Source organism: Anoplophora glabripennis, unplaced genomic scaffold, assembly GCF_000390285.2.
Source record: "Anoplophora glabripennis isolate ALB-LARVAE unplaced genomic scaffold, Agla_2.0 scaffold906, whole genome shotgun sequence".
Taxonomy (NCBI): Eukaryota; Metazoa; Arthropoda; class Insecta; order Coleoptera; family Cerambycidae; genus Anoplophora; species Anoplophora glabripennis.
Genome location: NW_019417166.1, coordinates 83,685 through 98,638, shown reverse-complemented (window position 1 = coordinate 98,638; position 14,954 = coordinate 83,685). Strand labels below are relative to the sequence as shown.

At 31.6% G+C, this 14,954-nt stretch overlaps 1 protein-coding gene across 1 annotated transcript in view; it reads right to left on the bottom strand.

Moving 5' to 3' along the window:
* Positions 1-14,954, bottom strand: part of LOC108912671 (neprilysin-1-like) — a 96,249-nt gene that overhangs the window by 46,229 nt on the left and 35,066 nt on the right. Inside the window, exon 3 of the mRNA XM_023455987.1 lies at positions 3,587-3,748. Coding sequence (XP_023311755.1) covers positions 3,587-3,748 — 162 coding nt within the window. The remainder of the gene's footprint in view (positions 1-3,586; positions 3,749-14,954) is intronic.

Here is a 14,954-nt window from a genome sequence, read left to right as displayed (position 1 = left end):
CTTCAAGATCGCCAATTCTTCTTCCGATCTATGGCCCTCACTATCCTTTAGATTATACAAAATAATATTTTTTGAGCGTTTTTCACGCTCTATTATTTCATTTATTATGGTGTTTATGTATATAAAATTGAAATGGAGTCCAATGCAGAGAAAATGTAAAACAATTTATATAGAGTGTTTATAGGCTTCCGTGGCTGTCGTTAATGGTTGAATGATTTCCGGGCTGGTTGCCACGTCGTCGATTTACAACTCTAAACGTCAAGAGTTGTACATCGACGACGAGGTAACCAGCCAGGAAATCATACAACCAATTTATATAGAGTGTTATGGAAATGATGTTACAAACTTCTGAGGCAGAAAGTATTTACAAAAAAGTGCATATATTCATATTAAAAGTCATCGAAGTTATCCATTCCAGAATAGAAAAGAAGGTTACAAGTAAGGGGTCGTCCATTAATCACGTGAGGTTTTTAGGCCACTTTTTTACACCCTCCCTCCCCCCTGGTGATACGTGGTGAGGTTGTAAGCTACGCCCCTCCCCCCTATTTAACATCACGTATATATATTTTTTAAAACTTCTATATTTTCAGAATATTTTTTTTTATGAAAATCAGTAAAAAAAAACAGCGGCGGTTGTCAGCCAGCGCGGGCGGGGCGACGGACGATCTTACAAAGATCGACCACGTCAATTGCGCGTTACTTATCGTGATGTCATATCGCAGATCACAGCAAGGCTTTCTCGGGCATAGTTGCGCAAAAATATACATGTGATATGTAACAACAACCCCTCCTCCCCCATTGTGAGTAATAGTGATGTTAGTTATCCAAAGCCCCCCCTCCCCTATTTTGCCCTCACGTGATTAATGGATGACCCCTAACGAGGTACGTACCTATACAATTTTACCAGAATCATCTATAACTTTGAAAATATTAATTAGTATGAAAATTATTAAAAAAGTCAGGTCTATTAACTAAAAGTCGAGCCAATGTTTCGAGATACAGGGTATTAAAAAATATATATCATATTGGCAAAAGGCAATAGTTCACAGAATTTTTACATACATCTGTCAACCTCTGACGAAGATGCCATGAAAAATAAAACATAATGCGTATTTTGGAAATTGAATAGGTTATTTAATTTAATTCTAAGAAAAAAGGTATCAAATTTCATTAGAAAAGCGATCAATTTTCGATATATTATTATTTTTAAATTTAAATTAAAGTTAAATATGTAGAAGCATTTTATGTTAAATATAATATACAATTTTAAATTCCGTGTAGACATTCAAAGGTCCAAAAAAAATCATTGGCGTAGAATTTTAATTTATTTAGATGCAGTGCCCCGCATTTGTTTCTCAAATGATAAAAAAGTGAAATGAAATAAAAGGGGAATCCATTTAAAATGCGGGATTTCATACATTTTAAAGCGACCTCCGAGGGTTTGGCGACCCTGGGCCTCGGCTCCATTGGGCCCCGTGATTAATTCGGCCCTGATTACAACTCTTCCACATATTCCTATTTAAGAAACGGCCAATTTAATATCGTTTCAGTTTCATCTTAGTAAATTTAATTCGTTATTTGTATTTCAGATTAGATATTTCAGGAAATATAAATTAAATTCCATAATTCGCAGATTCGATTTCAGAAAATTTAAATACATCTCCGCGAGCCTCGAAACAGCGTGCGACTTGGCACAGATACTCAGTCGTTCCTCCTTAGTCGTTCGGGGGCATTTTTGTAACCGAAATGAAACAAGAATACACAATTAATGGAAAAATGATTGCTCTTTCAGGTTTTGAATCAAGTTTCATGTTAGACATACAGGGTAAAAAGTTATTAACTAAATTTTCAGTAAAATTGGTCGTAAATGGGGCCCTCTATGAGCAATGTTGAAATTACAACACGCATCTTATTCGTCGCCCTAAAAAATATAGTTTCACAAATTTTCAAGTTCCTAACCTACATATTTTCAGAATAATCGCAAAAAAACGATTTAAAATTTTAACTTTCAACACCCTGTATTTCCGAAACTATCAACTTTCGGATAAGGCATGTTTGCGCCAATGGTCACCACTTCACGTGTAGTATCTTCAGCTTTCGATTTTCCCATTGTTAATGAATCACTCTGTATATTTCAGAAAGCGAAGTTATTTTTAGGCCATATATTTTTCAGAGAGCGTCAATGTGGTGAGAGTATCTGATTTGTTATGCGGTGATGAAATGTGTCCTCATGATATACCTAACACCTGTGTCCAAGCTCTAGGATTATTTATTCTGTATTTAAATTTATTCTTATATTATTTTTTAGCTAAACACATCTTATTTCGTACGTGTCTTTATTATATGTATATTTATTATATATTTCTTAATATAGGGAGAAGTAACAAACAAATTATTATTTTGTTTAAGTTCTTTGTGCGTAGGTACACCAATGGCTATCTAATTCAGTTTTTTTTCTCAATAATGGTCGATTTTTCGATTAAAATGGAACATATGTTTTTCTTAGAAATTCCATATTCACAAGGAAGGTTATCGAAATGTTAGTCACTTAAAAAATAAATGTACAGAAACAGAGAGATTTCTTGAAAAATTTGTTTTTGGGGATAAACTTTAGTGGTGCTTTTTACCCCTTTGAAATATTTGTCGGCAGAATAGAAAATGTATGTGTCTCCTTTTTTTTTGTAATTCAATAATCATCCTTGTCAGTGTCATTGAAATTTTGGAGTAAGTAATAATGCCTCCGGCACTGGTTCATGTAATTGTATTCATATTCAGGCAAATTTTCCCTTTAATTTAATTAGTCCTAGTATCAAATATAAATTTATTATTGAAATTTCTGAGCCCTGTACATAGGATACAAGGCATTTACAGAAACATATTTATAGAATTTTATTCTTTTTTTTTACAAGAAATTTTCGCTTATATTTTTTCATAATATTGAAGAATCACCCTGCACATGGTAAAGGTGTAATAATTATCATGTATTATAGTACTTTTCAGATAATGATTAATTTTCCAAAAACAAAATAGTTAAGAAAATTTCATTTTTTAGCAAAACATTTAACTATATTAAAAAATTATGTATTCCTTTCTTATGACTTTTAATACTACTTGTTCAAGAATGCGCAGTAGTGAATAACAGAAATGTTGATTATTAGAAACAATAAAAGTAACTAATATATCTTTTCCTACAAAGGAGAGTAGTAGAAACCCTACCAAATCTTGATTGAGCAGACCCATCCAAAGTTTGTAACGGTATTTCGGAAACACCCAGTGTAACTTCAGTGATAAAAAAAATTCTCTTACAAAATTAAAATTGATTCTAATAAGTAGTTCCAAATTTTTAAGTTCAAAATTAGGAAAAAAAAGTTTAGGTTGAAAATTAGGAAAAATAGTAGCTATTCAGCAAAAAAGCGCAACGAAAATTAAAAATACTTTTTGTAATTTTTGTTTGATAAATGTTCTCATAATGTATGACGTTAAGAGCAAAATTGAAATATTTTTTTTATAAATTTAAGTATTGTTTAAACCTGATTCATTGGATTTCAGATCGTTAAACCCCCTGGGAGAGAAAACTTCTACTTACCTTTAAGAATAACTTGTAACTGGTCAGCCATGACCTCAAAAGTGCTGATCGAACTTCGATCTTCTGGGATAACGTGTTTTTTATTCCAAGTGCCACAGGCGTATTGAAAAAAATCTACGCATGGATCTGCCGTGTGGTCCATTGCTGATAATAGGGACGATGCTGAAAAATATTTTAAAACTTAATTTTTTTTAAGATTTAATTTATTTAAGAATTAGTACATTTAATTATTATTTTTAGAAATATGAAAGAAATTTTAACAGGTGCCAGGACAAATTTTGTTAAGCTATAAATGTTATATGAATGTGTATTGTTCATTCCGTCTTCGAGGTATAAATACAGTGAGTTGAAAATAGCCAATTGCATTTCTAAGAAAAGGGCCTTCGAGAAACAAGCTGTTTTAAAATTTTGATTTTTTTTATTTTAAAATAAGCTTACCACATAGTGAAGTAAATCGAAAATAATTTTAGCTGTTTGTTTTACAGGAACACTTGGGGAATTTTTATGTTGGAAACGATTTTAAATACAATATAATGTATCAAACGTCATTTAAGTAGTTTTTTAAAGATGTAGCTAGGACTTTACGTACTCCTAGATTACATTATATTTAAAAGTGTATTTCCAACAAAAAAAAATCCGTAAACTATTTTTATAGAACTTGCTTATTCTAAAATAATAAAATCAGAACTTCAAAATGGCTTGTTATTCGAATAAAATCAAATATACACTGTAAAAAATTCAATCAATTTCACTTAATTTTACTGAAAAATGTATCAATATCTGTCCACATACGCTTGAGTGAAGTATTCACTTTATTAGTATGAGCATGAGCACTAAAATTTTATGAGTGAAACTATTACAACACAAGTGAGTGAGTTTTATTCAGATCCGAGTTTCTGCTAACTATCAAGTGAGTGACTTTTGACTCTATTTTGAGTGTGTAAAACCAATTAAGGGTTAAGACTTTTTCTCTAAATTTAACTATTATTGAGTAACTTTTTACTCAGATTATATTCTTTAAATTTTAATTTAAATATTGTATTAAAACCATAAACTATAAGCTGCCACAGAGGTTTCTAGACAGATCTGTTTTAGAGACAATATTTTAGGTCCCAATTAAAGGAATTGGTTAACTGACGAATAGATTGCCATAATCTATATTATACGTTACAGACACGTAAGTATAGGTAACAATTTAACTATTTGTTTAACCAAACATTAATCGAGATGTATTATTGCTTTTATGGCTGGTATGTAATAACAATTTACCTCTTTAAGTGAATCCGTTTTATAATAAAAATATTATATTAACTGAAAATAATTTTCGTTTTATTATTGTAAAATTCCTAACAGTAAAATCAGATTAGGTTCATACAGACAATTCAAAACGAGTTAATAGACATATTATTCTATTTTTCTTATTAACAATTTTGTCGTTTATAACTTAACAAAATTAATTGAAAAATGTTGAATGAAAAAATAAAATAAACGGTGTACAGGGTGATTCACTATATTTTGAGCCCCCTTTAACTTTTTTGTTTTAAGAGTTATAAAAAAATGTTAAACATAAAAGTTGCACGATTTTTTATGAATTTTTCGAAAAGGATACTATAAAAACAAATAAAGTCCAAACAAAATGGCCGTGGATGTTAACTTTGTTAAGTTTAATGGAACACCCTGTATGTTTTTACATATTTGGATTGAACATTCCCTGTAGAGCATAGACATATAGGGTTTGTTGGGTCCATCTCTAACAATAAGCAAGATACTTTTAAAAAACGAGAAGAAGGTTTTTTATTAAGAAAATAATACATCTTGTAATTGTTAGACCTCTTTCAGGCATTTCTGCCTTTTTTCCAATTACATAAGGATTTACAGATTTAGTTATAATATATTTTGACAGATTGGACATTGATACGGTCCAAAATGCGTATAGGTAATATAACGAAATCCCACTAATTAGGCCGTGAGAGGTCTAATTACTCATGGACATTATATGGTAGGTCGCGATAGTGACAGGTAGTAATGTCTTGACAACATTGTTATTAATGTATTATTATTTAATTAAAATAGGTTACACAGAAGTAGAAAATTATTTAAAATTAAAATAGAGTATAGAGAAGAACTTTACTCTATTTTAATTCCTATAATATTTCAATTTTCTACTTCTGTGTAATCCATTTTAATTAAATAATAATACAAACTGTCAAACAATAACAATGTTGTCTTGACATTACCTGTCACTATCACGGCCTACCATATAACATTGTCCACGGGTAATTAGGTATCTCACGGCGTAATTAGTGAGATTTAGTTACAATACCTATATGCGTTTTGGACCATATCAATGTCCGATCTATCAAAATATATTATAACTAAATCTGTAAATCCTTACGTAATTGTAAAAAGGCAGAAATGCATGAAAAAGTTTAACAATTATAAGATGTCTTATTTTCTTTATAAAAAACCTTATTTTCGTTTTTTAATAGTATCTCGCTTATTGTTAGAGATGGACCCAACAAACCCTACATGACTATGCTCAACAGAGAACGTTCTATCCAAATATGTAAAAATATATAGGGTGTTCCATTTAACTTAACAAAGTTAACATCCGCGGCCATTTTGTTTGGACTTCATTTGTTTTTCTACTATCATTTTCGAAAAATTCATAAAAATTCGTGCAACTTTTATAATTCACATTTTTTTATAACTCTTAAAACAAAAAAGTTAAAGGGAGGGTAAAAATATAGTGAATCACCCTGTACCTGAACATAAATATTCCTTATTTTTTGAAAAAAATATTATATAAGTTTATCATAAGTGCACGGTTTCAATCATTCAATGTGCATTTGAACGTCAATGCAGCCAACTTAAATTTCTAGTCAATTTAATTTTGTGTGAGATAGCAATGTTTTTCCTTAAATATCTGAGCTAGCATGTTTTCCAAGCTTAATTTGAGATAGCATGTTTTCGTAGTAATGCGTCGACATGTAACCTATAACAAATATTTTAGTAGAATTTTACACCTATTCAAACTGATACTGTAAAAGTTATATACACATCTAAATAACTTTTACTGAAATAGGTAAACTAAAAGACAGGTACTAACAAAAAAAAAATAAAAATAAAAATTCGAATTCATAAACATATTTTATTGAGAAAACGTTTTAGTGAATTTAACACATTCTATCCAAATTCGATAAACTATGTAAATAAATGTAATAGTATTATTTAACAACAAATGTTTGACCCAGGCTGATGCACTTCAAGATTATAAAACAAAACGATTGAACTAACAAGTTTCAAATTAGACCTTGTTTTTTTTAATTTCAAAACTGTCAATTTTTAATCAAATCTATTATTTCCCATTCCTGGTACATAATATACAGAATGTTTCAGGATTAAGTCGACAAACTTTAAGGAGATATTCCTCATAAAAAATAAGAACAAAATCAAGTATAATTTTTTTCCAGAGACGCTTCATTTTCGAAATATAGGGCGTTAAAGATTTTTAAAAAAATTCGAATTTTTTAAATAACTTCTAAATGAAGAAGGCTATTTAAGCCAAATTTGGCATGACACATCTTCTTATAAGATACCATTTTTCCATAGAAGTAGAAGTCCCGCAAGCAACCAGTGGCGGAGTTATGGGGACTCAGACTCATTAAATTATAAAAAAAATTAATACGGCCCTACTGAAAATAAAAAATGATGCTGTTTTTAGATAGAACAGTTTGTTATTGACAAAAAGTGTACATTCACTTTTTTCCTAACTCTTATAGTTTCATGGCAAAATTGATTTTTCGGAAGGGTGCTTCTGGATTCTGTCGATAAACTTTAAAATGAACCTCAACAAAAATTTTCGAGTAGGCTGCTGTCAAGCAATGTTAATTTGACGTTTTAAATGTTATTTTGCGAATTGTTGCATAAATTATCCATTAGATAAAGCGTTCAAACTAATAATAAAAATAAGTTTAATAATGCCGTCCATATTTTCGAACAATGAATATGCTGATATGGTCTTTGTATATGGTTTTTGTGATGGAAATGCCACGGCGGCTCGCCGTGAATATGCAGTAAGATTTCCTCATCGCAGACTACCAGCAAAGGAAACATTTTCAACGACATTCAGTCGTCTCAGACAAACTGGGTCTTTCGGTATTCCAACTTATGCTGATGGACATTTTGCCCCACTTCAGGACGAAGTAAGATCGAATACTATTTTAAACCATTTCGATGAAAATCCATCCACGAGTGTCAGAAGATCTAGCTATGAGCTAGGTATTTCGTCAAGTTCCATTTGGAGGACTCTTCGGGCTGATGGACGCCATGCGTACCATATCCAGCGTGTGCAACATTTATTGCCTCAGGACATACGATGCAGGCGCGTGTTTTGTGACTGGATGTTAAACCAAGCAGAGAATGATGATCAGTTTACGCAAAAAGTAATGTGGACAGATGAGGCAACATTTACTCGAAGGGGAATTTTAAACCAAAGGAACAACCATATTTGGTCCTACGAGAATCCACGGGCGGTAAGGGAACATAGTTTTCAGCATGAATTCCAATGTAACGTATGGTTGGGTGTGTTGGACAACACTATAGTTGGTCCCTACTTCCTTCCGCATCGGTTAAATGCTGACATGTTTACCGAGTTCCTTGAAAATGGTTTTCAAGATCTGTTAGAAGATGTTCCGCTTAATACTCGAATGAACAGTTGGTTTCAACTAGATGGTTGTCCTGCCCATTTTGGTAGAGGTCCTAGGGAGTGGTTAAACATTAATTATCCCAGGAGATGGATTGGTCGTGGAGGACCTGCAGCGTGGCCCGCACGTTCACCGGACTTGACACCGATGGATTATTTCGTTTGGGGTGCTGTTAAACAAAAAGTCTACGAGGTGCCAGTTGATACCCTAGAAGATCTAAGACAGCGAATAGTCCAAGCGTGTCGAGAATTAACTCCAATTCAGTGTCGATCGGCCACTACCTCCATAATTAGAAGATGTCGTGCTTGTCTACAGTCCGGAGGCGCCCATTTTGAACAAAATATTTTTTAAATCATTTCATTTTTGATTCACTTTTCGCTTTGTCTAGGTATAATATTAATTGGTAATTTTTTGGTTGTTTCAATTTACAAATAAATTTTCATGTATTGTTTGCCATCTTATTTTATTTAAAAGTACACAACACAAGTAAATGAAGTGACTACAAACCGCCTGAAAAAATTTAGGAGTATTGCAAGGGTCGTTACGTTGTCGCATTACGACATAGTCACATTAGATGTTAGGTACTTAAATATTTCTATTGTTTTCATCATTTTTTTTTTTAAAAAAAAACACCCTATATCTCAAAAACGAAGCATCTCCTAAATAATTTTAATACTATTGGTTAAACCCAAGGGAAGGGGAGACAAAAAGGCTTATTTGACTCACACATACTCGAGACTAAGACCAATTTTAATAGGTACTATATTTTTTTAGGTTTTATGAGGAACGTCTTCCTAAAGTTTATCGACAGAATCCAGAAGCACCCTTCCGAAAAATCAATTTTGCCATGAAACTATAAGAGTTAGGAAAAAAGTGAATGTACACTTTATGTCAATAACAAACTGTCCTATCTAAAAACAGCATCATTTTTTATTTTCAGTAGGTTCTTATTATTTTTTTTATAATTTAATGAGTCTGAGTCCCCGTAACTCCGCCACTGGTTGCTTGCGGGACTTCTACTTCTATGGAAAAATGGTATCTTATAAGAAGATGTGTCATGCCAAATTTGGCTTAAATAGCCTTCTTCATCTAGAAGTTATTTAAAAAATTTTTTTTTAAATCTTTAAGGCCCTATATTTCGAAAATGAAGCGTCTCTGGAAGAAAATTTATACTTTATTTTTTTCTTATTTTTTTTTATGAGCAATATCTCCTTAAAGTTTGTCAATTTAACCCTGAAACACCCTGTATATTGTATATTAACAAAAAAATGCATCGGCGATTTCACATAGAGCAGGTGATTTTTCTAATATTCAAAAATAAAACCACGCATGTGGTTATGGAATGAGGGGCGATTAAAAAATCGGGACATTTACTTTCATTTAGGTACAAGTTGTTTATTTAGAGTACTTATTTAATAAATACCTATATTTGACTGAAATTATAAAATTGTTAAATGCTCAATATTAAGGAAAATATACACAATAATTTCACTCAATACTTGTAATGTGTTCACTCACATCAATTATTTACAATGTAGAGAATCGAATGGCGGGAACCAAAGTATAATCGGGAGAGAAACTGAAAATGGCAAAAACTCTTGCGGCTGCCTTTAAATTCATTAAAACATAATTATTATGCCACTACGCATCCGACCTTCATCAACCAGATGGAGTAAGTCGCTCGTTGGTGAAGTTGCAGAACTTCAGACTTTATTAAAATTTGCCACTCTCACCGCAATAGTTTCACTTTTAAAATTGAAATTGTATTTATGTATAATGGAATTTGTACTCTATTAATATTAACAGAGTGGAAATTTCACTTAATTTGGCGCAAAAAGGAAGTGATTGTGATTTCAGTGAAATATTACTCAATTTTTTCTACAATTTATGTAACACAAAATCGTTCTTTATCTGACACTTTAGATAATTATAAAAGTTAAAAAACAGAGTTCTGAACTCATAAGTATACAAAAATGGGCGTTTTTAATAGAAATAATTCGGTAAATCTCTGAAACTAATTTGTTAATTTCCCTAAGCGAGTATTCTTCGCTGCGGGGAAGTTTTTGAAGTTAATTGAGTAAACTGGATGCGCGCACTAATCAGAGACTAATTTAAGCAATTACGAATGTAAATATTCAGGCTCTGAACGAAGCGCTGCCAACTAATTTAATGTATTCCGCGTTAATGTAGGATCCGGTTATTATATTTCGTTTTACACATTTTATAGCAAAAATATCCTTTCGCGCAAAGGATGGTGATGATTGTAATTGCAATTGGCCAACCAACTGCTGTATAGTATTTATCTTACTATAACTACTATAAAGTTAATGTATAATATACATACATATACTATTACTATAAAATTAATTTAATTTTTTTTGGCTAATAACACATCTCCAAAAGTCTTGGCCTCCCTTAGTATTATAACTTTTAAGTTTTCCAATATCAAATGGCCATTTTTTGCGTGTATAAATTCTTTAGTATCTTTACAAGAAAAAATTCAATCGTAACAAAAAATTGTTTTTGTTCAGAAATATGCTGATTTTTATGAAGAAATCAGTGTGATTTGGTCTACACAGTGATAGTCGGCGGAAAAGGATCTGGAGAGGTCTTGGCAGACAGGAACGACTCAGTTTTACTAGATGGCGGATCAGTGATGTTTTGGGGGGGTATTATGTATCGTCGCCGTACTCCACTTATTGAACAAACAATGACAGGTACCATATACGCTGAAAACATTATTGAACCAATCGTTCAGCCTTTACGCAACGAATTTGGAGAAAATTTCATTTTTCAAGACGATAATGCCAGACCACATTGCACGCGAAGAGTACAGAACATATTGCAGCAAGGTAATATCCAAAGAATGAACTGGCCAGCAAACTCACCGGATATGAATCCTATTGAACAAGTGCGGGATTATCTCGGCAGAGCAATATCCAATCGCGAAAACCCTCCTGCAACCCTCCAGGAATTGACTACAACTTTTCTAGAAGAGTGGGATAATATGCCTGATTATTGTATTGATAACTTGATTCAACGGATGCCAAGACGCGTTAGCCAATTGATTGAAAGAAGAGGCGATCATACAGACTACTAAGATATGTTTTTTAATATAACATTATTTTTCTTCTCAAAATAAAAAAATTTCTAATATCAATATTTTGCAGGTTTTGTGTATTATGCTTTATTAGTTTATTGTCCATTCGTAAGTGGGAAAATTACAAAGTTTTTGTATTACATATTTTAATATCAAAACAAAAAATTAGATCCATTACAATTTTAAAATTTAAGTTGATTATTTCCAAAAATATGTGAGGGGGGGGGGGGCGGCCAAGACTTTTGGAGATGTGTAGTTTAAAAATTCGATTTTTGTGACAAATTTCAGTGAATTCTGATATTACGTTATGTCATGGATAAAAATTTGAATAAAAACATACTGCAGGAAAAAGTAGTCTTATGTGGTCTTCATGGTAGTAAATACATAACTATTTTGCCATTATTTTCTTGGTCGAATTTCCTCGTCTTCCTTTCGACCTCCAAAATCAGTGATTTTTCAGAAAATTTTAAAATTTAATTGCTAAGAGGTTTACTAAGAGGTAAATGCAGATGTTTACAACGTTATGAAGACAAATAATGATTTATATCACTAATGAGTATAAACATTAAAAGCACCTTGTTTATACCATCTTTACATTGTAAAAAAAAAATTCACTCAAATTTGACTCAATTTTACTCAATAATGTATCAATTTCTGTCCACACCTGAAATTTTCACTCTATTAGTATGAGTATAACTGAGTGAAACTATTGCATCAGAAATCAGTGAGTTTTACTCAAATCCGAGTTAACTAGGGTCAATCGACCAATGAATGAACAAATAAGACATATTATCACTTTGAAATTAGATTACAGATACTAGGGTCATAGTAAATTCAAATATTTCAATACGATTAGTAAGCCCTATTATTTTAAATTTTTAAAAACCCAGACACAACTATAGAAAGTTAATTCTTGTATTTATTTTTTAATTAGTTTTAACAGAAATGCCAAATCACCAGTAAATGAACATAAGTACCCAGTTGATGAACAAAGATAAACCGTGGTGGGTTCTGAAATGTTCTTAACAATTTTACTTCTGATGTACCAAATTTGGTCATGAATATCTGGCCACTTCCAATGTTTCTTTACGTTATCCATTACACTTATTTCGTAGTCTTCTTCACCTGGGTAATTCCTATTCCAGTACTTCACAATAACATAGTTACCTACAGTGATTGTTTCGTCTGAAAACTCCTTATTTTTCATTCTCTTGAACACTTATTCTTCTGCGTTGTTCTATATGTTTTTTTGGTTCTTGCCCTTTCTTATTTTCTTCTTCCTTCTGCTTTATGTCTTTTTCTTCTCAACCTATCTCCAATTTTCTCTTTTTAATAATACTCTCAGTTTTGTCTAATGAGTGTAATGTCTAATCATTTTCTTCCATCTAAATACTTTTTCTTTTTCTTTGTTTTTTGGCCTTTTCTGGACCCTCTTTCCTATTTTCCTTATTTTTATTTTGTTTCTTTTTCTTTTTTCTCTAATTTTCTCTCTCTTATTATATCGTCCTCTTTTCGTGTTTTTTTTTCTGTTGATCATTTTGAAACTTGATTCATTTATTTGAAGTAATTGCATATGGCATTAGTGTACGGGAACGACTGGAGCTTGTTTTGTTGTAGTCTTCTGGTTTATTCCAGTGTAAATGCTTTTTCCAAATATCTTCAGGTTTTATATCATTTTGATTCGTCTCTATTAAAATATTCGATACAACATGGATACCCTTCTCGTTATTGTTATTATTTTTGTTATTTGTCTTGTTCAACATATTTTGTGTTTTACATAGTGTAGTATTTATATCTTTTATAATATTAAAAACATTTTCTAGGATTAGATTGAGAAGTTTCTCACAGTCCAATTTATTTTGAATGGATACTTCTCTCGAAACTTCGTTATCAAAATTAACCGTGTGTTTCAAATACTTTCTACATGTAAATGTTCTTATAAAATATACTTGCTTAGCCCTACGTTACTTCTATTTATTAGTAAGTATGTGAAAATAATACTTAAATTGTAAGGTTAGGATAATAGTAAGTGCATGTTTTACAAACGCTTTTTTAAAGTTATTATTTTATTTAAGTAAATTTAAATAGTCACAATGAATAAACAGAACATCAAGGATTTTATTTTTGTGCTCACTTTTGTTGCACACATTTTATTTTTCAAGATTTCAGTACCTAAGGACGCCAGAAATTTGACTATTTCTCGGCCAGGCATACGGCCACCTTAATGTTGTTAATAAAACAATAAGAACAATTTACAAAAAGATAACCATTTGTAGGTACTACTTTTAATAATTTTATAATAAATCTAGTAAATGAACAGTAAAATGACTAGTGAATGAACGCTAGTTCTTATTGTTCATTTACTGGATTTCTACATGCCATGGTAATATTATGTGACCCTGAAAAATTTTACTTTAATGTAGCAGGTCTTAAGAATCATTTTTGCTTATTTCTAAGAATCGCGCCCAACCCAGTAAATGAACGGCCTGTTCATTTACTAGATTTGACATAGGTTTGACTGCTAGTTATAAAACAGGTGGTATGTTATGAAAATGTGTATGACAATTAGATTACTTTTTGTAAAATTGGCTTTATAATTAAATTAACTATAGTTTTAGTAGAGAAGCTTTATTATTTTTAACGTTTTATACAACACAAACAGTTTTAAAAGTTGTTATGTTCTTTGAGTGATCTTAGCTAAAATGGCCGCCACAACAACACACTCTGACTTGTCTACACTCAATGAACTACTGAGCAGTTTAAAGCATACTGAAAAATATTCCAGCGAATGAACATTCTAAAGCGCAGTTTCGAAGAAAAATAGAGGGAAATACGAATTTCGGCAATCCTAAAGTAACCTTAATATTTAAATAAAATGCCTGTTCTGTTCAGTTACTGGGTACTGTTCATTCTCTGGTCGAGTCACCCTATCAATTGAGCGGCTTTTGACTCTATTTTGAGTATATAAAACCAATTTAGAGTTGACTTTTTCTCTAATATGATTTAAATTTAACTATTATTGAGTCACTTTTTACTCAGACTTGGTTTTTAATTAACTAAATATTGAGTGCAAAAATAAATCACTCATGAATGATTAATTAGGATATACAGTGTTGAAATTAATTCACTTCACGGGGTCTCCTCCTGTCCTAGCTGAGACCCGCCAGCTGAGACCTACCGCCTCTGGCTAATGCCTGGTCCCCTGGCGATCACGCTTTTCTGTAGCATCAGAACAGGCCCCTATCAACTGTAGTTGAGATTACAGACGCAATATGTGCCATCTTCACGACGCCATTCAAATTACTCGAAATTAATATACATTTAAACTCTCTCAGTAATGAGGACATCTATTCTGATTTAGGTACAAGTGCACCAAATACGAGTTTACATGAAGAATTTATTTAAGGAGTACCTATAATTGAGTGAAAGTACTCAGTTTTAGTTTAAATACAATCACAAATGAGTAAAATCATCAAAATGCCCAATATTGAGTGAAAATGTACTCAATAATTTCACTCGGTGGATTCACTCCGAACCTTTATTGGTTTCATTCACACAGATT